The 24,642-nt window shown below is 38.2% G+C and overlaps 1 protein-coding gene across 1 annotated transcript in view; it reads left to right on the top strand.

Moving 5' to 3' along the window:
• LOC127877136 (cytoplasmic dynein 2 heavy chain 1-like) overlaps positions 1-24,642 on the top strand; it is a 127,184-nt gene that overhangs the window by 73,532 nt on the left and 29,010 nt on the right. The window contains 16 exon segments of the mRNA XM_052422781.1: positions 384-616; positions 1,814-2,036; positions 2,664-2,806; positions 3,955-4,200; positions 6,258-6,395; positions 7,536-7,810; positions 8,782-8,905; positions 9,889-10,010; positions 11,029-11,242; positions 11,676-11,927; positions 13,539-13,559; positions 19,226-19,324; positions 19,914-20,037; positions 20,857-21,020; positions 22,270-22,389; positions 22,924-23,058. Coding sequence (XP_052278741.1) covers positions 384-616; positions 1,814-2,036; positions 2,664-2,806; positions 3,955-4,200; positions 6,258-6,395; positions 7,536-7,810; positions 8,782-8,905; positions 9,889-10,010; positions 11,029-11,242; positions 11,676-11,927; positions 13,539-13,559; positions 19,226-19,324; positions 19,914-20,037; positions 20,857-21,020; positions 22,270-22,389; positions 22,924-23,058 — 2,633 coding nt within the window.

Genomic DNA, 24,642 nt, shown 5'->3' with positions numbered 1-24,642 from the left:
ACACAAGTGATCAAACCAAGTATCTCTTGGTCAATTATTTTCATTTACACCAATAAAAGACACTTTCCGCCTAAACTTTATTTTCGGTAAGGAGGGACTTCCTTTTAAACTTTAAATACCATAAGAGCAGAAAGTGTCGTCCCTGATAGCCTGTGCAGACTGCACAGGCTAATCTGGAATGACACTTTACGCACATGCATTCAGCCCAGTTTTCTCAGAACGCGGCTCAATTAATTACAAAACGATCTCAATCAAATTTACCAAAACAGACAGAAACTACATGGTCAAGCACAAAACGAGTGTTGTAGTAACAGTATGAGCATTAAATGTAACAATGCAAAGTGGACAATTTGATCGATTATATTGTGATTGTACAATTACAGAGCGTGACAATCGTGACCTTGACATCCTGATATTCCATGAGGTGCTGGATAACATCTCCCGTGTTGACAGGGTGCTCACGAAGCCTGGGGGCTCCCTACTTATGGCCGGGCGCAGTGGGGTCGGGCGCAGGACTGCAATCTGCCTGGTCGCCCATATGCACCAGATGAACCTGTTCACACCCAAGATTTCACGCGGATATACCATCAAGAACTTCAAGAATGATCTGAAAACAGTAGGATACATTATTGGCATTTAACATGGATAAGTAAACGCCAATTTACGACACAAACAGATTATGGGAACACCGGTTGAGGGCAGGTGTAAGTTGGGGACATTCATTTAGGCATGGGGGGGGGGCGGTATCCAAACATGATTTGTACGTAAATTGCTCTCCATATTATGTTCTCATGTTACAATGATTTATATCTTTCTTTTTCAGCTCACCTTAGCACATTGTGCTCATAGGGAGTTTTTAGGATAATGTGTTGTCAATCAGTCCGTCATTTAGTCTGCCCGTTAACTTTTTTCTTATTGCAACTTCTTCTACCGAATAGCTGGGCAGGTTTTAATGAAACTTGATAGGAATAATCCTTGGATGACCCTCTTTGTAATATATTCAAATTGATCTGATCCATTGCATATGTAGGTCACCAGAGCTAAAAATACATTTCAGAGTGAAAACAATCTTCTTCTCTGAAACCACAAGTACCAGGGCTTTTAAATATTTACAGTAACAGCGTCTTGTGGTCCTCTACTGAGTTTGTTGAAATCATACCCCTGGGGTAAAAACTGTACATATCCCAGGGATCAAAAACAAACAAATTATGGGAACACCTGTTCAGGGCAGGCATGATAAGAAGGCATTTATGAACATTGATAAGAATTTTAAATAAAATCACAATCCTTTATAAGAAGACGTTAATTATGAGAATGATTGGCTATACCTGTATTTGAGCATATGCATATCCGAAAATGCATATGCGAAAAGTTAGAACACTTTCTGTGTTTATTGTACTTTTTGTTTAAAGGAAGTCTTTTCTTCGAATATCCAGTCTAAGCAGAAAGTTTCGTCCCTAATTAGGACTGCGCAGGCTTATCTCGGACAACACTAAATGTTTATGCCTAAAGCCCAGTTTTTACAGAACAAGACTCATATTAATGACAAGAATGATTGGCTATACCTGTCTTTGTTTTTCACTAGACATGTATTTCTGCCCCCCGCCCCATGTTCAGGTGATGCAGCAGGCCGGTATAGATGACTCCCAGGTGGTGTTACTGCTAGACATGTCTTTGTTTTTCTGCCCAGGCATGTATTTCTGTTCCCGCACTCCCCCCCCCCCCCCACACACACACTTCAGGTGATGCAGCAGGTGGATATATATGGCTCCCAGGTGGTGTTACATGTCTTTGTTTTCCTGCCCACGTTCAGGTGATGCAGCAGGCCGGTATAGATGGCTCACAGGTGGTGTTACTGCTGGAAGACTACCAGTTTGTGGACCCCACGTTCCTGGAGCTCATCAACTCCCTCCTGTCTGCGGGCGAGGTGCCCGGCCTCTACTCACCAGAGGAGCTCGAGCCCCTACTCACCCCATTGAGGGACATGGCCTCAGAGGCAGGGTTCAGGGGAACACTCATCAACTTCTTTGCTCAGAGTATGTTTCTTATGTTGATGACATTTTTATGCCCCCGGATCAAAAGATTGGGGGTATATTGTTTTTGGCCTGTCTGTCTGTCATTCATTCATTGTGTGTGTCCCAAAACGTTAACCTTGGTTAAAGTTTTGCAATAACTTTTGCATTATTGAAGATAGCAACTTGATATTTGGCATGCATGTGTATCTCATGGAGCTGCACATTTTGAGGGGTGAAGGGTCAAGGTCATCCTTCAAGGTCAAAGGTCAAATATTTGGCTTCAAAGCTGCGCAATAGGGGGCATTTTGTTTCTGACAAACACATCTCTTGTTCTCTTTAAGATGTGTTACTACTATTATTCTCTTTAGGATCGGTGGCTGAATATAGATTGGTTTTAATAAATTTATCACATACTTTATTAATTATTAAATTTCATTACGCTGTGATTACTGTAAACTATGTGATATGCAAATCAATAGTTAGTATCTAGATAATAACTGTTGAGCTGAAAATTATTGTGTAAAGGATTTCCCTGTGTTCAACTCAAAATGCAAGTTTTTATTTCTGGAAAAATATGTCTTATTGCTTGTAGGATTTCACTTGCAGATTTCCACTTAGGAGTATTCTAATGCATTTTGCCATATCTAGGGATCAAGATTAACCTTCACATCTGCCTGATCATGGACTGTACGAACAGCAAGTTCATATTGAACTGTGAGAGCAACCCGGCCCTGTACAAGGAGTGTGCTGTACAGTGGATGGAGGAGTGGAGTAGGGACAGCATGGTCAAGGTATGTGGCCAGGGCCTAGTGAAGTAGGGACAGCATGGTCAAGGTATGTGGTGTTCTGTACAGTGGATGGAGAAATGGAGTAGGGACAGCATGGTCAAGGTATGTGGTGTGCTGTACAGTGGATGGAGGAGTGGAGTAGGGACAGCATGGTCACGGTATGTGGCCAGGGCCTAGTGAAGTAGGGACAGCTTGGTCAAGGTATGTGTTGTGCTGTACAGTGGATGGAGAAATGGAGTAGGGACAGCATGGTCAAGGTTTGTGGTGTGCTATACAGTGGATGGAGGAGTGGAGTAGGGACAGCATGGTCAAGGTATGTGGTGTGCTGTACAGTGGATGGAGGAATAGTAGGGACAGCATGGTCAAGGTATGTGGTGTGCTGTACAGTGGATGGAGGAATGGAGTAGGGACAGCATGGTCAAGGTATGTGGTGTGCTGTACAGGGGATGGAGGAGTGGAGTATGGACAGCATGGTCAAGGTATGTGGTGTGCTGTACAGTGGATGGAGGAATGGAGTAGGGACAGCATGGTCAAGGTTTGTGGTGTGCTTAACAGTGGATGGAGGAATGGAGTAGGGACAGCATGGTCAAGGTATGTGGTGTGCTGTACAGTGGATGGAGGAATGGAGTAGGGACAGCATGGTCAAGGTATGTGGCCAGGGACCAGGAGTATGAAAGTTGAAAGTAAGTCAATGATAACAATGTTGGTAGGGGTTGAGAGTTAGTATTGCAGGGGTTAATATAGCATATACACGAAGGATAGTTCAACCTGTCATCAGACCACAATTGTCAGAATAAAATCGTCTAGCATAAAGATTTTGGTGTATTTCTTGCCTGCTGAATATATGGAAACATCCCATGGTATAATACAATTATCACTCTGGCCGCGCCATGAAAAAATGGGTCTTATATTTGTGTACATTGGAACAGTCTGGTCAGGAGCTACCCTGTCGGCTAATGAGACCTTTAAACCTTTTGTGACTTTATAGCAAATAGGGTGGCTGCTGACTAGACTGAAAAACTGCTGGAGCTACATTGGAAGCAAGACCCATTCTCTCATGAATATCATCAAGGCATATGGTTCTGGCTTTCTAAGCTTCTCTCAACAAACTTACTTTATTCAACACAAGCCTTCAAATCTCTATATTTCAGATTCCCTACATGCTTCTTACTCGGCCTCCCAAGATAGAAGGGGCCAGCATAGGGGAGAAGAAGAGCCACAAGAGGAAGTTGTCCGGCGGAGAGGAGCTACTGAAGGGGTTCCTGCAGGTGCACGAGTCTGTGGCTGCAGCCAACATGGGCGCCACCCCACGGCGCTACATCGCCTTCCTGAACACGTACCAGCAGGTGTACAGCAACAAGAAACGGCGCATTGAGAAGAGGCAGCATCATTTACAGGCAAGTATTGCATAGCCAGGTTGTAAATGTCATTGTTTAATCAGTACGTTTTGTTATAGATGAACCAGTTTATTGGGTTTTTGTGTTTCATGTATTTTTATTCCCTCGAAGGAGGGCATATAGTGATCACACTGTCCGTCCGTCTGTCTGTCTGTCACACTGTGCGTTTAGGTTTCTAAAATTGATCATAACTTCTATGTCCCTTCATATGTAACATTCATATTTGGTATCCATGTGTATATGGACAAGACATTTCCATATGCACACAAAATCTAACCCCTTTGACCTTGACCTTAAACTTTGGGTCCGCGTTTAGGTTTCAAAAAATGCGTTTAGGTTTCGAAAAATACTCATAATTTCTATCAAAGCGTTTATCAGGGGCATATATCATCTTATGGAGGCAGCTCTAGTTCTTCTTATATTTTTTTTGTATTTATGGGGTGCACGTGATAAGCGGTGAGTTATAGAAACACAAGACAGAAAATAAACAATCATATCTTTCTCTGTGATTGAATTAGTATATTGGGATGATGAAACAACAACTCAAAAGCATAAATTCTGCATGATATCACCATTATCAATTCAATCAAGGTAGATAATGAACGTTTTTTCATTCACACCAGGGTTCATGCAAAATGTTAATAAACCCCTATTACCATTGGTAGTGGGGGCTATATAGGAGTCACTTTGTCGGTTGTTCTGTCGGTCAGTCTGTCGGTCAGTCGGTCTGTCTGTCCCGAAAATTTCATCCGATCTTCACCAAACTTGGTCAGAAGTTGTATCTAGATGATGTCTAGGTTAAGTTTGAATATGGGTCATGCCGGGTCAAAAACTAGGTCACGGAGTCACTTAGTGCGGTTTAAACCCAAAGTTTGTTCATACCATAACTATGTCATTTATCATTAGATTTTAAAATGACATGGTACATTTGTTCACCATCATTGGACAGTGTGTAATGCAAAAGATGTATGTCGATATCTCCAAGGTCAAGGTCACACTTTGAGTTCAAAGGTCAAAAATGGCCATAAATGATCTTGTCCGGGCCATAACTATGTCATTCATTGTGAGATTTTAAAATTACTCGGTACATTTGTTCACAATCATTGGACGATGTGTCATGTGAAAGAATTACGTTGATATCTCCAAAGTCAAGGTCACACTTTGAGTTCAAGGGTCAAAAATGGCCATAAATGATCTTCTCTGGGCCATAGCTATGTCATTCATTGTGAGATTTAAAAATGACTCTGTACATTAATTTTGTTCACAGTCATTGGACGGCATGTCATGCGAAAGAATTCAAGAGTTTAAAGGTCAAAATGGCCATAAATGATAATGGCATAATTATTCTTAAAAATCGCCATAAATTAGCTTCTCTTGTTTTGTGAAGACAGGATGCAAAATATTCTGTGTCAATACAGCATGTAGGGTTATGCGTCACATCTCTGACAAAGCTCTAGTTATTTCCCATTTCAGTGATAATTTAACATTTACAGAAATAGTTTTATCCTGTCATGTATACAAAACCCTCTTAAGATACAAATGAGCGGTGCTCTGGAAAAACAGGGCTTAACGCATGTGTGTAATGTCACAGCCCAGATTAGCCTGTGCAGCCCATGCAGGCTAATCAAGGACAACACTTTTTTGCTTTTTATGCATTTGTATGCCCCCAGATCAAATGATCAGGGAGTATATTGTTTTTGGCATGTCTGTCATTCTGTCCCAAAACTTTAGCCTTGCTCATAAAATGAAAACTCTTGGGTCTATGTTCTTTAAACTTCACATGTGCATGCATATCATTGAGATTAACAATCAAACATGGCTTGAGGTCATTAGGTCAAAGGTCAATGACACAGTGACCTTTACATTCAAAACATAACCTTGTTTTCTCTAAAATAGCTGCTGTGCGGCTTCAAAGCGCAGTAGAAGGCATTGTGATTCACAAACACAGCTCTTGTTTGGTTTTTAAATTAAGTCTCTTCTAAAAAACAACCAGTCTAGGTGAAAAGTATTGTGCCTGATTAGCCTGTGCATGATATCACTGTTTGATTTCTATCCAGGCCGGCGTGGCCAAATTGAACGAGGCTAAGACGTTAGTGGATGAACTGAAACGTAAGGCTGGAGAGCAGAGTACACTGCTGGCAGAGAAACAGAGTGAGGCCGACCAGGCACTCTCAAAGATCACCGAGAGTATGCAGGTATATTTCAGTATATTGCAGCTGCTTTATGGAATACCTGGGCTTTAGTTTAAACCTATTTATTTTAGCTAGATTGCATTGATAGCCTAAGGCTTATATAAATGCTCTCGAGTCTGTTTCTTGGGCCTAGAACCAGTACTTGGTGTCTTTGGGGGAGATCTTAAGAACAGGAATGGGGAATTGCGAAATTCCAATTCTTACCTGGGCTTAATGCATGTGCATAAAGTTTTGTCCCTGACGACACTTTATGCACATGCAATAAGACCAGTTTTTTGCAGAGCAAGGCTCAATGGTTTAGATGGGTGGGGGTGAAGATGAAGGGTCAACATTTGTGAGGGTGTTATTGAGTGTTACTGGAATTTCCCAATTTGAACATGACAGTGAATATGATTGATTCTATGTCGTATGTGTTTATTTCTCGTGCATTGTTTCAAGGGTATGATTGCTCTTTTTTTCAGATGAATTCTTTCAGTAACAAGATAGTTTTGAAAATAGTAATAAACTTTACTTTCTCTATTATAAAGTGAAGATTTTTGGTGAACCTTATAAGGACAGTAGAGTATTTTCCACTCCTGAGGTTTTGCCAAAATCACCCTGAGTTAATGTTTGTATTTATTGTATTTAAACCTGAATTGGGTTTATTAAGATTGTGCCTTGTCCTCGGCAGCGCCAGTATACTTGAAGTTTTTTATAACAATCATTTGTGTCTTGTTCTGAGCAAACTGGGCTTAATGCATGTGTGTAAAGTGTCGTCCCAGATTAGCCTGTGCAGTCTGCACAGGCTAATCAGGGACAACACTTTCCTCTTAAACTAGATTTTCTGTAAAAAGGGACTTCCTTTAAACGAAAAATACCATAAAAGCGGACACATTTAAGACACATTTAAACTTCTCCAGCCTGACATCTTGCATTGTTACATAAATACATGACATTACAAATACCAGTACGTGTGTGTTCTTATCTCATAAGCAGAAAGATATATATTCAAAATCCAACATGGCCACCATTTCCTCCTTCCCAAAATGCCCATGAGCAGAGGAATGATAGAACTATTACAGATAAAAGTACTTGTGTTCTTATCTCATAAGTAGAAAGATATATATTCAAAATCCAACATGGCCACTATTTCCTCCTTCCCAGAATGCCCATGAGCAGAAGAACGAGATGGAGGTTCTGAAGCAGCAGGCGGCAGAAGAGAACAAAGTCCTCGACAAGAGGAAACGCGCCATAGACAAGGAACTCGCTGAAGTGGAACCACTTGTGCAATCAGCTCGTGCAGCAGTCGGGAACATCAAGACTGAGTCATTGTCTGAGATTCGGTCCCTTCGCGCCCCGCCGCCCGTAATTCGAGACATTCTGGAGGGAGTGTTGAGACTCATGGGCATCTTTGATACGTCCTGGGTCAGCATGAAGAGGTTAGCATAGGGACTGGTTGCTGATATTGACAGTTTGTTAGGAAATGAGCCTCACTATGTGAAAATGGGGGTTTAATCTATGTGCATAAAGTGTCGTTCCATATCAGCCGGTGCTGTCCGCACAGGCTAATCAGGGACGACACTTTCCGCCTTAACTGGAATTTGCGTAAAAGAGACCTTCATTAAACGAAAAATATCATTGAAATTGAAAGTGTTGTCCCTGATAAGCCTGTGCAGACTGCACAGGCTAATCTGGGATGATACTTTATGCACATGCATAAAAAACTTTTTACAGAGAAAAACTCAAATGTTATTCAAGGATTATTAACTCTTCCACACATGTCGATTTTGTATGATAAAGTCTGGAATGTTGTCCATTCATCAAGCTTGGACATCGCATGTTTAAAGTTTTTACCTATTTTAATACATAAGTGTACATGCATCTTTTAAATCTACATTTGAAGTATTTGTGATTTTGATGAATGGAAACTCATCCTTTTGACAATTGCTGGGTAGAAATTACAAACGTTCCATGTAAATTCCTGGATCAGCCTATTGGTAAGTTTCAGATTACCTAAAAAAATGCCCTAGAAGTGTATTGTTTGCCCAGCATTCAGTGCAAATCAATTTTTAAGGCTATTTCTGAACTGTTTAAAGATTCTTTAATTTGAATTCTTATTGAATAAAACATATTATAATAAACACTCCACACCTACCTAACTACCATGAATTTGGTCATATATATAACTTGGATGTTTCCAATATAAAATCAACTAAAACCAAATCTGTATAAATATTGCAATAATTATCAATATATGAATATCAACTCCTAGAAAAAATAGTCTTTCCTAGAGGGTTTGAAAATACAAGACATTAGTTTATGTTGGACAAAACCAAATTTGTGAGTTTAAATGTTAAGTTTCAAACTTCCTTAGTTGTACCCTCCCTTAAAGACATGATTTTATGTTCAGTTTCCTGGCAAAGCGTGGTGTCAAGGAGGAGATTCAAACGTTTGATGCCCGAAACATCTCGTCAGATATCCGAGAGAGTGTCGAGGAACTTCTAAAAAAGAATAAGGATTCTTTTGATATCAAGGTAACACCCTCTACAGAGATTTATGAAATCTTGATTAACATTAAGAAAATTTAACAATTTTGAGAAAACTGTTCAAAGCATGTGCATTATTAAGACAGTGTTGTCCCAGATTAGCCTGTGCAACACTTTATCATACCACCGTATTGATATCTGCCTGATACAACGTTGCCTGATATATTTTTTTATATCATGGTCAACAGGAAGTTCTTATATTAGTCATGTGTGGAGGATGGTCGTATTACTCGGAATCAATTTTAAAGTAATCGTTTTTAGTAAAATCAAATCAGATTCAACGAAACAAACAATATGATACCAAGATGTAATATATTATAAACACAAAATGCAACACAAACAGCAAAAAACATTATTTACAAATATTAACCGCTCGCGCTCATGACGTCATTATAAACAAGTCAAACGACAAAATTCATATTATTTCCCGCTAAAACTGCAGCTTTTCAGCAATTTTTTTCATTATTCTTTAAAATCAAAGACGTTGAGGTATGATCAACAGAAAAACAAGCCTCCCCGTTATAAGCCTTGCCTGATATATTACAAAAAGATCAGGCAGAAACCTATTATTCTCTATTGATGCACTTGCATTAAGCTCAGTTTTCTCAGAACAAAACTCATTATGTATACTCAGAAGTTTACAGTTCAGGGTACTTTGTTACTTTATTTCACTGGAATAAAGCTATTGCAAAAAGAATGAAATCAATCACTCAGAATAAATGCCGAGCTGTGTTAAAAGAACATGTAAGAAAAAGAAACTAGAGCATTCATTGAGGATGACAAATATTCCCGCATTGGCTCCTTTCAAGCAGGCGCAAAACTTGAGTATTTGTAAGATTAATCTCAAAGTTTGCTGTTTGCTACTTCACATTGATCACAGACAAAGACATCATCACACACAAAGACAAAAAGCTTTACAATTATTTATTAAATCAAAAAGGGATGTTTAAGGGCACATAAATCCATTACAGAATGCCCGTAGAGCATCTGTGGCTGCTGAGCCGCTGTGTGCCTGGGTCACGGCCAATGTTCAGTACTCATACGTCCTGGAGAAGATTGAACCGCTGGAAAAGGAGCAGAACGAACTGAAGAGGTACAATACCACATTATAAGGACAAACTAATTGAACTGCTCTCTGGAAAAAATGGGGTTTAATTAATGTGCGTGAAGTGTTGTCCCAGATAAGACTGTGCTGTCCACACAGGGTACAGGACGACACTTTCTGCTTTTATGGAATTTAAATATGAAAGGAAGTATCTTTAAAACTAAAATCCAGTCTAGGCTGAAAGTGTTGTCCCTGATAAGCCTGTGCAGACTGCACAGACTAAAAAAGGACAACACTTTCCACTTTTATAGTACTTTTTGTTAAAAGGAAGTTTCTTATTAACAAAAATCTAGTTTAAGCGGAAAGTGTTGTCCCTGCTTAGCCTGTGCAGACTGCACAGACTAATCTGGGACAATACTTTGTGCTTATGCATAAAGCCCTGTTTTTCCCGAGCTCAATTAAATTGTTGTTTATGGGTAGAGATGTCCTGAATTTAATTTATGGTCTGGTTACAATTTTATTTCTCCCTATGGAGGGCATATATTTTTTTATCAAGGATATTCAAATTGTCTCAAATGGGAGATATGTATTTTAGATCATTTTCATCATTTGCATGGCTTTAAAATTAATTATTGTATAATTCAGATAATTAAATAGCTTGTTATACAGCTAGTTAAATTTTGTGATAGTTATTTCCATAAAATTCAGGTAAAAACAATCCCATGCGTTGATTTTCATTATTTGCCCCTTAGAATAAAAAATTTGTTTAATAGTTTGATTTTTTGTCCAGAAATTTGTAAGTGAGCAATTCAGAATTTATAAATTGAACCTTGTTGTGGGTAAACTGGGCTTAATGCATGAAATAAAGTGTTGTCCCAGATTAGCCTGTGCAGCCTGGATTTTTCCTAAGAAGAGACTTCCTTTAAAAGGAAAATCCCATCTAAGTAGAAAGTTTTGTCCCAGATTAGCCCATGCGGACTTCAAAGGCTAATCTGAGATGTCACTTGATGCACATGCATTAAGCCCAGTTTTCCCAGAATGAGGCTCAATTGTTTATATGTTGTAGGAATCTGCAAAAGGCGGAGGCTCGAATGGAGAAACTGAGTCGAGCCCTTGACGAGGTGGACCAGAAGGTGGCGTCATACCGACACCGCTTTGAGACTCTGACCAAGGAGGCAGCCGAACTGAAGATTAAGCTAGACAAAGAGAATGAGACCATTCAAGCAGCTGAAATGCTTGTGACAAAACTGGACGGGGAATACCAGAGATGGAGTAGTCAGGTGGGAGTTTGTGCTTTTAAGTTTGTTATCCCCAGTTAAGTAATGGGCCTCATTCTGGTAAAACTGGGCTGAAAGCATGTGCACGTAGTGCAGTCAGCACAGGCTAATCAGGGACGACACTTTTCGCCTGGACTGGAAGAGACTTCTTTTAAATGTAAAAAACATAAAATTGGAAAGTGTTGTCCCTGATTAGCCTGTGTGGAATTTTTACAGGCTAATCTGGGACGACACATTTATATTGGGAAAATGGAAAACTGTGTGTCTGCTATTTTTATCATCCTATGTGAAAACTGACAGAAACTTTAAAACTTTATTATTGTTACTTAACATTAAATACTACATAAGATATTGCCTTGATATGATTGATGTATTTGTTAATAAAGCGGCAACTGAAAGTTCGAATGCAAACAACGGAGGTGCTTTTTTGTTTTAGGTGGGAGAACTCGACCAGGAGCTAAAAGAGCTGCCAAAGCGTGTTCTGATTGCCGCTGGGTTTGTAGCGTACCTGTCCCAGGCCCCTGAAGATGAGCGCCTCTCGTGCCTCAAGGGCTGGTGCGAGGCCCTCAACATCCACTCGTTTGAGATGAGGCGTTTCCTGTGCACGGAGAGCGAGCAGCTGATCTGGAAGTCGGAGGGTCTGCCTTCGGATGATCTCTCGGTTGAGAACGCTATTGTCATCCTTCAGGTATGCTGGGCAGTGTATGGTACTGAGCTGTTATATGGGAAAACGGGGTTTAAAGCATGTGTGATCCACACACAAGACACTTTGCGCTTTTATAGTAGAGATAAACCATGTTAAGCTGAAAGTGTTGTTTCTGATAATCCTGTACAGGCTAATCTGGGACAAAACTTACGGAAATTTCCTTAAACCCTGTTTTCTTAGAGCAAGGCTGGTATGCTGTAACATAGGGAAAGAATAATCTGCACTTTACATATGTGTGTTTGTTTGCTTTACAATATTTATAAAATATAACTGTATATAAAAGTATATAACTATGTATCAAATGTTTTACTGTTACTTTAACTACATAGAAGTAATCATTTAATTGCTTATGTGACATCTTGAAAGAACTGCCTAAGCTCTCATTCTTGCATGTTGCTTGAAGACGCATTGATAACACGTCGTATACCATGATATGAGTCGCGTTCTGAGAAAACTGGGCATAATGCATGTGCATAAAGTGTTGTCCCAGATTAGCCTGTGCAGTCCGCACAGGCTAATCAGGGACAACACTTTCCGCCTAAACTTGATTTTTGGTAAGGAGGGACTTCCTTGAAACTAAAAATACCACAAATGTGGAAAGTGTCGTCCGTGATTAGCCTGTGCAGTCCGCACAGGCTAATCTGGGATGACACTTAAAGCACATGCATTATGCCCAGTTTTCTCAGAACAAGGCTCATGTGTACATGTATGTACAGTAACATGCCTTTGATGTGTATTGATGATGTGTAATCTACTGTTTGCTTTGAACGTTTTTTGTCAGTGTTCATACAGTTATAATTGCATGTTAACAATATGGAATTATACAGTTTTGTAAGACAGTTCTGGTCTTCTAAGTACATATGTACCGGTTAGTGACAGAAAAGTGCATGTGTACTGGTTAAGTATGAGCCGAGTTATGCAAAAATGGGTCTCATGTCATTTTGCGGCCAGCCAAACTCCAGACTGGTCTGCACATTCAGGCAGTCTGGTGAGGAGCTTCCCTGTCGGCTGTAAAGTCATGAAAGGTTTCCTGGTCTTATAAATGGACAGGGTAGCTCCAGACCAGACTGCACAAAAGAGCCGGCTTGTCTGGAGCTATGCTTGCCGCATATGGCATTAGACCCATATTTGCATTCATATAAGGAATGGCATGCACAGCTTGGGCCTTGTTGTGAAACCTGCATGAGTTTCTACATGCAAAAGATCCATTATACATAATTGAAAATTAATATAAAGAATTTTTGAAGGTGTAATGATTATGGAACCATTTTTTTAAAGATTTACAATATTGATTTGTTGCTGCTTTTTTATTAATTGAATGGTCATGTATAAAATAAAAGTGATAGATTGCAAAAAAATATTTTTATTGGAATTTAGGGCACCTGTTATCATTCATGGATAACACAACTTGCAGTTGTTTATGAATGTTAAAAAATAAAATTCCTACAAGGAAATTAAAGTTAAGATGGAAATTGCATGGTGAATAAGCATGAACGTGTACAATTTCAATTAACCTGGAAAATGTCAGTTTTTTGCAGCAGTCAATGAATATCAAGTTCGTAAGTTACTAATAGCCCCTATACTGTGATCCAGATAACTGATTTGGCCGCAGGGGTAAGCCATATTGTGGTTTTTGTCCCATGTTTTTTACACCCCAACTCTCTGCATTTTGTGTTTTCCCAGTCTTTGAACCATTGCATATGTTTCTTGTTCACTTCACCTGCTTGATATTGCAGCAAATTAAGCACTGCTTTTAAAGCACCTTCCTACACTATTTCAGCATTGTTATTATTATTTTTATATTTTTATGCCCCCGGTAGGGTGGCATATAGCAGTTGAACTGTCCGTCAGTATGTCAGTCCGTCCGTCCGTCCGAAAAAAAAACCTTTTAGCGTTGGTCATATTGAAGATAGCAACTTAATATTTGGCATGCATGTGTATCTCATGAAGCTGCACATTTTGAGTGGTGGAAGTTCAAGGTCAAGGTCATCCTTCAAGGTGAAAAAATAAATAAAAATATTTCAAAGCGGCGCAGTAGGGGGCATTGTGTTTCTGACGAACACATCTCTTGTTTATTATCATTATTATTATTGTCCCCTACGGATGAAACCGGAGGGGACTTAAGGTTTGCGCTCTGTCTGTCAGTCATTCTGTCAGTCCGTCAGTCTGTTACACTTTTGTGGATCCTGCGATAACTTTAAAAGTTCTTCATATTTTTTCATGAAACATGGATCGAAGGCAATATGGAGATTATGCACGTCATTTCATTTTGTTGCTACATCAAGAATTCTGGTTGCTATGGCAACAAATATATATATTAAAAATCTGACAATGGTGGAGTTTCACTGGTAGGGGACCATATTATTGCTTGGCAATCTCTTGTTTATTATTATATTTTTAGCTCATCTATTTTTTGAAAAAAAATTATGAGCTATTGTCATCACCTTGGCGTCGGCGTCCGGTTAAGTTTTGCGTTTAGGTCCACTTTTCTCAGAAAGTATCAATGCTATTGCATTCAAACTTGGTACACTTACTTACTATCATGAGGGGACTGGGCAGGCAAAGTTAGATAACTCTGGCGTGCATTTTGACAGAATTATGTGCCCTTTTTATACTTAGAAAATTGAAAATTTTGGTGAAGTTTTGTGTTTAGGTCCATTTTATTCCTTAAGTATCAAAGCTATTGCTTTCATACTTACAACGCTTACTAACTATCATAAGGGGACTGTGCAGGCAAAGTTATGTAACTCTGACTGGCATTTTGACAGAGTTATGTGCCCTTTTTATACTTAGAAAATTGAAAATTTGGTTAAGTTTTGTGTTTAGGTCCACTTTATTCCTACAGTATCAAAGCTATTGCTTTCATACTTGCAACACTTATTAACTATCATAAGGGGACTTTGCAGGCAAAGTTATGTAACTCTGATTGGCATTTGGACGGAATTATGGCCCTTTATACTTAGAAAATTGAAAATTAGGTTAAGTTTTGTGTTTTGGTCCACTTTACCCCTAAAGTATCATAGATATTGCTTTCATACTTGGAACACTCGCAAACTATCATAAGGGTACAGTAAAAGGACAAGTTGCATAACTCTGGTTGTCATTTTTACGGAATTATGGCCCTTTTTTGACTTAGTAACTTTAAATATATGGTTAAATTTTGTGTTTCGATCCGCTTTACTTCTAAAGTATCAAGGCTATTGCTTTCAAACTTCAAATACTTTCATGCTATCATGAGGTTACTGTACCTGGCAAGTTGAATTTTACCTTGACCTTTGAATGACCTTGACTCTCAAGGTAAAATTATTAAATTTTGCTAAAATTGCCATAACTTCTTAATTTATTATTAGATTTGATTGATACTTTGACAAAACTACTCTTACCTGACATACCACAATAGACTCCACCCAAACCATCCCCCGTGCCTCCCCCCCCTCCCCCCCTTCGAATCCCCCCTCCTATTTTTTTTTTTTTTTTTTTTTTTTTATAGATCATCTCACAAATGACCACCACACACTCACACTATACTCCCCCCCCCCCCCCCCCCACCCCACCCCCCACCCAATTTTTTTTTTTGAAACGGTTAAAAAACACAAATATTTATTTTTATTATTTTATTTTTGAAATACCGTCCAACCATCGCACCCAAGAATCCCCTCAACCCCCCCCCCCTCCCCCGAAAAAAACATTTTTTGCATTTTTTTTCCGCATTTTTGGGAAATAATGTAATAAATGTCCACACCACCACACTATACACCCCTCTTCACTCCACCCCTCCCTCCTTTGTGATTGAAACTGAGAGTCCCTTCACCTTTAAAAAGAAAATAGATGAGCGGTCTGCACCCGCAAGGCGGTGCTCTTGTTGATAATATCATCACTTTTTAGTTTAATGTAGCAGATTATGACAATAGCAACACAACAGCCATGAAAATAATGATTAGTTAGGGGAATAATGCATTTCTATAAAAATTTCAAATTCAGTTTAATTCAAGCAGCAGTTAATTGTATCATACCCATAGTTTTGAAATGTAGTTTCTTTTCTTGTATCACAGATTGCAGTCTTCATTCGGAGCAAGTCGGATGGGTCCATAAAACAATTGCAATAAAATATTCTCACCTTTCCTTATAATGTACCAGTTTATTTTATTAGCTCGACTGTTTTCGGAGAAAACCCGAGGTATCGTCATAGCCAGCTTGTCGTGTCCGTCGTTGTGTCATCCGCGTCGTGCTAAAACCATTACATTTTGTCAAGGTTTTGAACATTGGCTCTAAAATCTAAGGACTTCAACCTACAACTTTGAAACTTGGTATGTTGCTGCACATTGATTAGTTCTACATGCCACACCCATTTTTTGGTCACTAGGTCAAAGGTCAAGGTCACTGTGACCAAAAAAAAAGAAGCTTTCATTTATTTACAACTGCACCCGCAGCCAAGCGTGGAACCCGTTATGCGGTGCTCTTGTTGGACTTACGAAATACTCACTACAATATTCAATATTAACAGGTCTATTATGCCCGACAGGTGATTCTATAAGTGTTTTGCTATTTTAGATAGTAATTTCAAAAGTTGCTATTTAATGGGGTTTTTTTGTGCTTCTTTTAGAACATTTGTCGTCATGCACCATTCATTGAGTAATGTACAGACATGTAGCCTCTATTTGTTTACCATATTTTGTACATTTTTGTTTCCCCTTGATATTATCTTAATTGCTGATATTTATGGTGATATCCTTTACTCAAAATTATTAGAATTACTTTCTACCCAAAGACCATGTTATTCCTTAAACAATTATAGGTTCCAGATTTCATTAATATGTTTGACTTCATAGACCGTTTTATGATACATTGCACTGCAAATTTGAATTGAAATACAATTTGCATTGAAGCTGACATACTTTTCACCACTATCTATGATTTTTTTACTGCAGTTATTGTATTTTTTGCATAACTTTCACATGCCCTTCACTTTAGCAAAATATTTTTGTATTAGCTTAAGATTTGAAGCTCCTAAATTCAATTGTAACTTGAGGTCTTTGATAAGACTGCACCCTGAGCTTTTGATGGGTTTCCTTTGAGGCTTGATGCAGAATTATGCTCAGTCATGAGAGGCTTGATGCAGAATTATGCTCAGTCATGAGAGGCTTGATGCAGAATTATGCTCAGTCATGAGAGGCTTGATGCAGAATTATGCTCAGTCATGAGAGGCTTGATGCACAAAATGCTTAATAAAATCAATCATCATACTGCAAAAATGTTGACATGGTACAAGTCTGCCCTTGTTGTCTGCAGACTTGATTACAATAACTCAGTGGATAACTCAAGACATTTTTAAGTATAATTGTGTAGACACTGGATGTCTAGTTTAAACCTATTCATTTTAGCTCGATTGCATCGAAAGCCTCAGGCTTATAGAAACGCTCTCGGGTCTGTTTCCTTGGCCTATAACAAGTACTTGGTGTCTTTGAGGAAGACCTAAAGAATGCTCCCCGTGTGAGGATCAACCCGTGACCTCCCGATCTCTATGTCCACACCTTATCCATTATGCCACGGCGAACTGGATGTTTACTGATTGATTATCATAGTGTCCCGCTTAAACTTCACTAAATGTTTTTTGCAAATGTTTCCATTTGACCTGAAAATATAATGACATGTATGGCATTGTAATTTGTGCTCTTTATTAGTTGGTCTCTTGTAAAACGGGGCTTAAATCATATGCATAAAGTATTATCTGAGATTAGCTTGTGAAGTGCGCACACTGCACAGGCTGATCTGGAACGATACTTTACGCATGAATGCATTAAGCCTGGTTTTCCCAGAATGCAGCTCATATATAAGACAGTCTCTTGCAAATGGGGTTTGTTGTGTGTTGTATGCTGTGTGTTGTTATCCCCCGCCATAGGCGGAGGGATATTGTTTTGGCGTTGTCCGTCCGTCTTTCCGTCCGTCTGTCCGGAGCCATATCTTGGAAGTGCTTTGGCGGATTTCATTGAAACTTGGTACGAGTATATATATGGATGCACGCCAAATGGCATTGTACACCATCCGTTAAGAACGAAGTTATGGCCCTTTTTATCTTGAAAAAATGCTTTTTGTGCATGTCTGGAGCCCTATCTTGGAAGTGCTTTGGCAGATTTCATTTAAAATTGGTATGAGTATATATATGGAAAACAGGATGGTGCACGCCAAATGGCATTGTTCACCATCTGTTAATAACAGAGTTATGGCCCTTTGTATCATGAAAACATGCTTTTTTAGTGTCAAATATAACACTTTTGTGTCCAGAAGCATATTGGCAGGGGATATCAATTCAATGAAATTGCTTGTTTTCATTATATCATATACTTGTATATTGCTGATGTGCAGTGTTGTGTTTTATTGACAATGCAGTGTGCTTATTTTTATGGTAATTTTCCGCCAATGTTCATGGACATAATTTCATTTGACTGTTTATGAAACTTGATATCATTAGATTCTGTAGATTTATGACCTTTTTTTTAATCTTCAATCTTTATGCAAGCCATACATTTTTTGTAAAATGACCCTAAATCAAATGAAGGTATATTTCTTCAAATTTTATACTGTGTTGTAATCAAAATACAAACAATTTGATTGCCTTAATTAAAGCATGTTAAGTGTGGAGCTACTGTTGTATTTAATACTCAATGGTAATCTTCCATAACCTGATAATCTTTTATAATGAAGGTCAATTAAAGACATAATTTAAAATCAGGTCATACATCAACTGTTAGAAGGTCAGTAGGTCAATAATGCTACTAGCTTGGGTAATGGCAAGAAAACTTTATTTTAACCCTTTGCATGCTGGGAAATTTGTCGTCTGCTAAAATGTAGTCTGCTGAATTTCTAAAATTAGCATTTCTGCGATTTCTTTCAAAGAAGACTATCAGAATAACAAACAGTTTGGATCCTGATAAGACGCCACGTTCTGTGGTGTCTCATCTGGATCCAAACTGTTTGCAAAGGCCTTTAAAATTCGGTTCCAGCACTGAAAGAGTTAAGTCAGTGTTTATTTTACAGATGACTATCAAGTATCCCAGCATTTGAAGAAATCAAGCATTCCACGTTTGTTTTATTTCTTATAAATGATGATCTTTTTGCATACATATGTGTGTAAACGAAATGAGCATGTTGTCAAAATGTTATGTAAATTCTACTTGATAATTCTACTTTATATTACACATTTTTTTGTGTACAAGGTTTAAAGCGATGAACAATTATATACTGGGTAGATTTGTTTTTATTCCATTGGTTACAAATTTCAGAGCACCTTGCGGCCATTCCTTGTTGACCCATCATCAAGGGCAACAGACTGGTTGAAGGCTCATTTGAAGGACACCAGACTGGAAGTGATTAACCAGCAGGTGGGTAGACTGGTTTGAAGTCCACCTTCTTGAGGAGATTAGACTGGTTACCATCATTTCAATCCATGTTATGTGGATTGATTGAAATATTTTTATTTTATGGTTTTAATTGGCTATTATCTTCTCTTCTTTTTGTCATTTTTTTCCCTGTATATAACACTTATAATGACAAATTGTGTAGAAAATTGCACTGTTAATCATTGAGTTACTAATAATTGATTAAGATCTAGAAGGGGTTTACTTTGGTTGTTATAGTAATCAGGAGTGAGGCAACCTCTCTAGTGTTTGAATAGAAATGTGAAATCACCTACCAGTCAAGCATCTATAGGGACTTCAATTCTACAATTTGAACCAATAGCCCTAGATCATAGATGGGTAGTTAGTTATCAGTGATCACAAAGTAATATGAATATCAAAATTCCAAAATTGAGTTATTTGATTATCTGACAAAGACATACATTGGTTGAAGATTTTGACTTTGAAATTTTATTATAATAGGCATATTTATATTTACAAATAAGTGCCAAAAAAGTTACAACTTATGCATTTTATTTATATGATTACATTATTCTGTAATATTGGTTTATAGGATGCCAACTTCAGTACAGCCCTAGAGCTGGCAGTCAGGTTTGGCAAGACGTTGATCATACAGGAAGTAGATGGGGTAGAACCAGTTCTGTACCCACTGCTTAGAGGGGACCTTGTCTCGCAAGGTAACACATCGATCATTGAACGCCAGGGCCCTGTCTATAAGAAATATTAGTACAAATTTGTATTTAAAACTGAATTTTAGTACAAATTTGTATTTAAATCTGAATTTTTAGCCAACAACAAATAAACTTTTATGATCAATATGTTTCTTTAATAAGACATGATGTATGTGAAATATTGAGAGGACATCAATAGAATTACTGAAGTTAAGTAATCATAGAGATAATTGTTTTTCATTATTTTATTGCTATGATACTTATATATTGTCTGACAATGTTTAAGAAGCTTGGCTATAGAAGGTACTGTTTGCTGTCTGTGCACATATTATTACTATCTTGTTGTAACCTTCTGGCTCATATTATGTTTTTCATGCTGGAAGTGGATGAGGTAGAACCAGTACTATATTAGTCTGTCTCTGGGAAAGCCTGGCTTAATGTATATGTGTTAAGAATCGTCCCAGATTTGCCTTTGCAGTCTTCAAATTTTCTGAAGTGGCATGCCTGATAAGCCTTTGTTGACTGTCTCTAGGACAATTCAGCTACGATGCTTTCCGCATATATGCAGTAAGCCCGGTTTCCCAGATACTGGCTCATATACTGCCAAAAGAAGGCATCTTGTGTCTCAAGGTTATATGTGATGGATGAGTTTTTAGAAACTTATGATGTGTGACGCTTGTTTAGATCTATGTGGATGACCAGTTAAACCATCTGAAGATGAAGAAAGTATCACTTTTTCCATTTTTATTTTCAGGCAAAAACATTTTGACTTTGTTGGGTCCAGTTATATGATATAATATTCAAACTTGTCCATGTGCCCCACAGGCCCGAGATTCGTTGTTCAGATTGGTGAGAAGACTATCGACTACAATGAGGAGTTCCGTCTGTTCCTGACAACACGTAACCCCGCCCCTGACATCCCCCCAGACGCAGCCTCCATCATCACAGAGGTGAACTTTACCACCACCAAGGCTGGACTCACTGGACAGGTGGGTACTTAGCAAACAGTTGGCAAAATAAGTACAAGGCCACAAGCTATGCAGGGGTAAATTTGTAAATGGGCTGGATAAGATTTTCAGTTTCACAAAGATGGGGTGTGTGTCATTTTCTTTGTCCCATGTACTTACACATAAGAGCTGCGTCATGAAAAAATGAGTCTTTTTTCCTTATTTGGCCAACGTAGCTCCAGAAGCTGTAGTCACATAAGGTTTCATGGTCTCATAAGCTGACAGGGTAGCTCTTGATAAGACTACGCAGATGTGCAGACTGTGCTGGAGCTTTGCAGGCTGCATGTGGCATAAGACCCATTTTTGCTTAACGCGGGTCATATATAAGAATTCAGGCTTACTTGCCATAACTGTTAATTTTAATGTCTTGTAAGTTTAAAATACTCCTACATCCTGTTTTGTAATACATTCAGACTTGCATGGATGGATAGTGTGAAATAGTGCAAGTGTAGTGTTAATTATCATACAGTTATGTCTCTTTTTCATCTACAAATTCCTAGTTTTGTTGACTGTCTTGTCATGGACTGCAAATCCAAGGATCCTGGGTTTAGATTTCCTGCCAGGCCACAAAATTTGTATAATGATGGAAATGAAATCATCTCGACAGCCATTGGAATTGCGTTCTGAGAAAACAGGGCATGATGCATGTGCGTAAAGTGTTGTCCCAGATTAGCCTGTGCAGTCCACACAGGCTAATCAGGGATGACACTTTCCGCTTTTATGAAAATTTATAGTTGCCAGTTTGAAGTTCCTAACTTCCGTATTTCCGTCCTTCCGTCACACTTTTGTTACAGTTTCTCATAGCTTCTTCAATATTTGTTCGATCTCTTACATATTTGGCATATAGGTACCTTGCATGGACCTCTACCTTTTGATGAGGTTTGAGGTCAAGCTCAAGGTCACCGAGGCTAATAATTTATTTTTTTAGGTGGTAATTAACACATAGATAAAGCGCATCATCGGGGAGCATCCATCAGTTTCACTGATATTCTTGTTTGTTTAAATGAAGTCTCTTCTTAGCAAATATCCAATTTAGGCGGAAAGTGTCGTCCCTGATTAGCCTGTGCGGACTGCACAGGCTAATCTGGGACGACACTTTACGCACATGAATTTTGCCCAGTTTTCTCAGAACGCGACACATTCTCCCCCTAACTGGTATTCAAGTAGGGCATTTGTCAGTTACTGGAATAATTACGTGCACCATCCTCGATGTCTACCTGCCCAATTACAGTTGCTAGCGGCGACCATCCAGCATGAGAAGCCTGAACTAGAGGAGAAGAAGACGGGTCTGCTGAAACAGGAGGAGGACCTAAAGATAGAGCTGGCCAAGCTGGAGGAGTCCTTGCTGGAGGTAGGACTAGAACACTGAGCCTTGTTTTATACTGTACACAGTATATTTCAAAGCCGCTCCTTTAATATAGTCAAATTGCAATCATATCACAACAGAATAACACCAATTTGCTGTCGGTGTTGTTTAACCTCAAAGCGATTAAAATCAGTTAAACGGATGGATGAATAAAGCAATCAAGATGTGATTGCTGCCATCTTTGAATTGTCTGAAAATACATGAAGTTGCATAACATGGATTTGAATAAAAAATAGAAGGTTGGAGAAAAAACGGGGTCCAAGACCCACCCGTGTTATATTGGATTCAGCGTTATAACGGAGAGCGTTATATCTGAGTTACAATGTAGTGGTTTTGTATCTGTTAGAAAGTTTATCTGTAAAAAATGTGATAATCCTAGTGCAAATATTCACACATAATTGTTATTTCTGGAAAGGTCTATTTCGATTTGTTGGATAGTATCAATGTTTTGGATAAACATACAAATGTGTGTTACATTTATTTTCCCTGCTGATGGACCCTACCCACCACTGTTTTCAGGAGCTGGCCAATGCCAAGGGAAATATTCTGGAGAACAAGGAGCTACTTCACTCCCTCAATAAGACCAAGGCCAGCAGCATCACCATCGCAGACTCACTGGCAGAGTCTGTACGGCTACAAGCTTCACTTGACCAGGTATGTGGTACATTATTTACCCTTTTTCCACTTTAAACTGTAATCCCCTCTTAACCGAACTTTTCACATGATCCTGTGAGTGTCCTGTTTAGAGGGGTTTCACTGTATTTTGAGTCACTTAGTATTGATTTTTATTTAATTATCTTATCATAAAATCTACAGTTCATTATCTTATCATTAAAGCTACAGTTCATTATCTTATCATAAAACTTACATTTCATTATCTGGTTATTAAACCTACACTTCCTTATCTTATCATTAAACCTACTCTTCATTATCTTATCTTTGAACAAACACTTCATTATATTATCATAAAACCTACACTTCATTATCTAATCTTTAAACTTACAATTCATAATCTTATCTTTAAACCTACACTTTATTATCTTATCATGAAACATACACTTCATTATCTTATCTTTAAACTTACACTTCATTATATTATCATAAAACCTACACTACATTATCTCATCATTAAACCTTCACTTCATTATCTAATCTTTAAACCTAAACTCTATTATCTTATCTTTAAACCTACACTTCATTATTTTATCTTTTAGCCTACCCTTTATTATCTTATCATGTAATTAACATTTCATTTTCTTATCATTAAACCTCGATTTCATAATATTTTCATTAAACTTACACTTCATTACCTTACCATTGACCATAAACTGCATTACCTTAACATTGACCATACACTTCATTACCCTACCAATAACCATTAACTTCATACCATACCATTTACCATAAACTTCATTACCTTACCATTAACCATAAACGTCATTACCTTACCATTAACCATAAACTTCATTACTTTACCATTAACCATAAACTTCATTACCCTTCCATTTACCACAAACTTCTATACTTTACCATTTACAATACACTTTATTAACTTACCATTAACCACAAACTTCATTAACTTACCATTAACCACATACTTCATTGAATTACCATTGACCATACACTTCATTACCTTACCATTAACCATACACTTCATTACCCTACTATTATATATACACACCATTACCTTACCATTAACCATACACTTCTTTACATTACCATTAACCATACACTTCATTACACTACCATTAACCATACACTTCATTACCTTACCATTAACCATAAACTTTATTGTCTTACAATTAACCATACACTTCATTACCTTACCATACACTTCATTACCCTACCATTAACCATAAACTTCATAATCTTACAATTAACCATACACTTTATTACCCTTCCATCAACAATACACTTCATTACCTTACCATTAACCATAAACTTCATTAATCTACCAGTAACCACATACTTCATTACATTACCATTAACCATGCACTTCATAACCTTACAATTAACCACACACTTCATTACCCTTCCATCAACAATACACTTCATTACCTTACCATTAACCATAAACTTCATTACCCTACCAGTAACCACATACTTCATTACCTTATCATACACTTCATTACCTTACCATTAACCATACACTTCATTACCCTACCATTAATCATACACTATCACTAGAGCAGAATCGCTTGCTGGCTTAACATGACTTATATGTGGCTGTCTTTGTAA

The sequence above is a fragment of the Dreissena polymorpha genome, chromosome 4 (genome assembly GCF_020536995.1).
Source record: "Dreissena polymorpha isolate Duluth1 chromosome 4, UMN_Dpol_1.0, whole genome shotgun sequence".
In the NCBI taxonomy this organism is placed as follows: Eukaryota; Metazoa; Mollusca; class Bivalvia; order Myida; family Dreissenidae; genus Dreissena; species Dreissena polymorpha.
The sequence above is the reverse complement of the archived record's forward strand: the minus strand, read 5'-3'. Positions and strand labels throughout refer to the sequence as shown.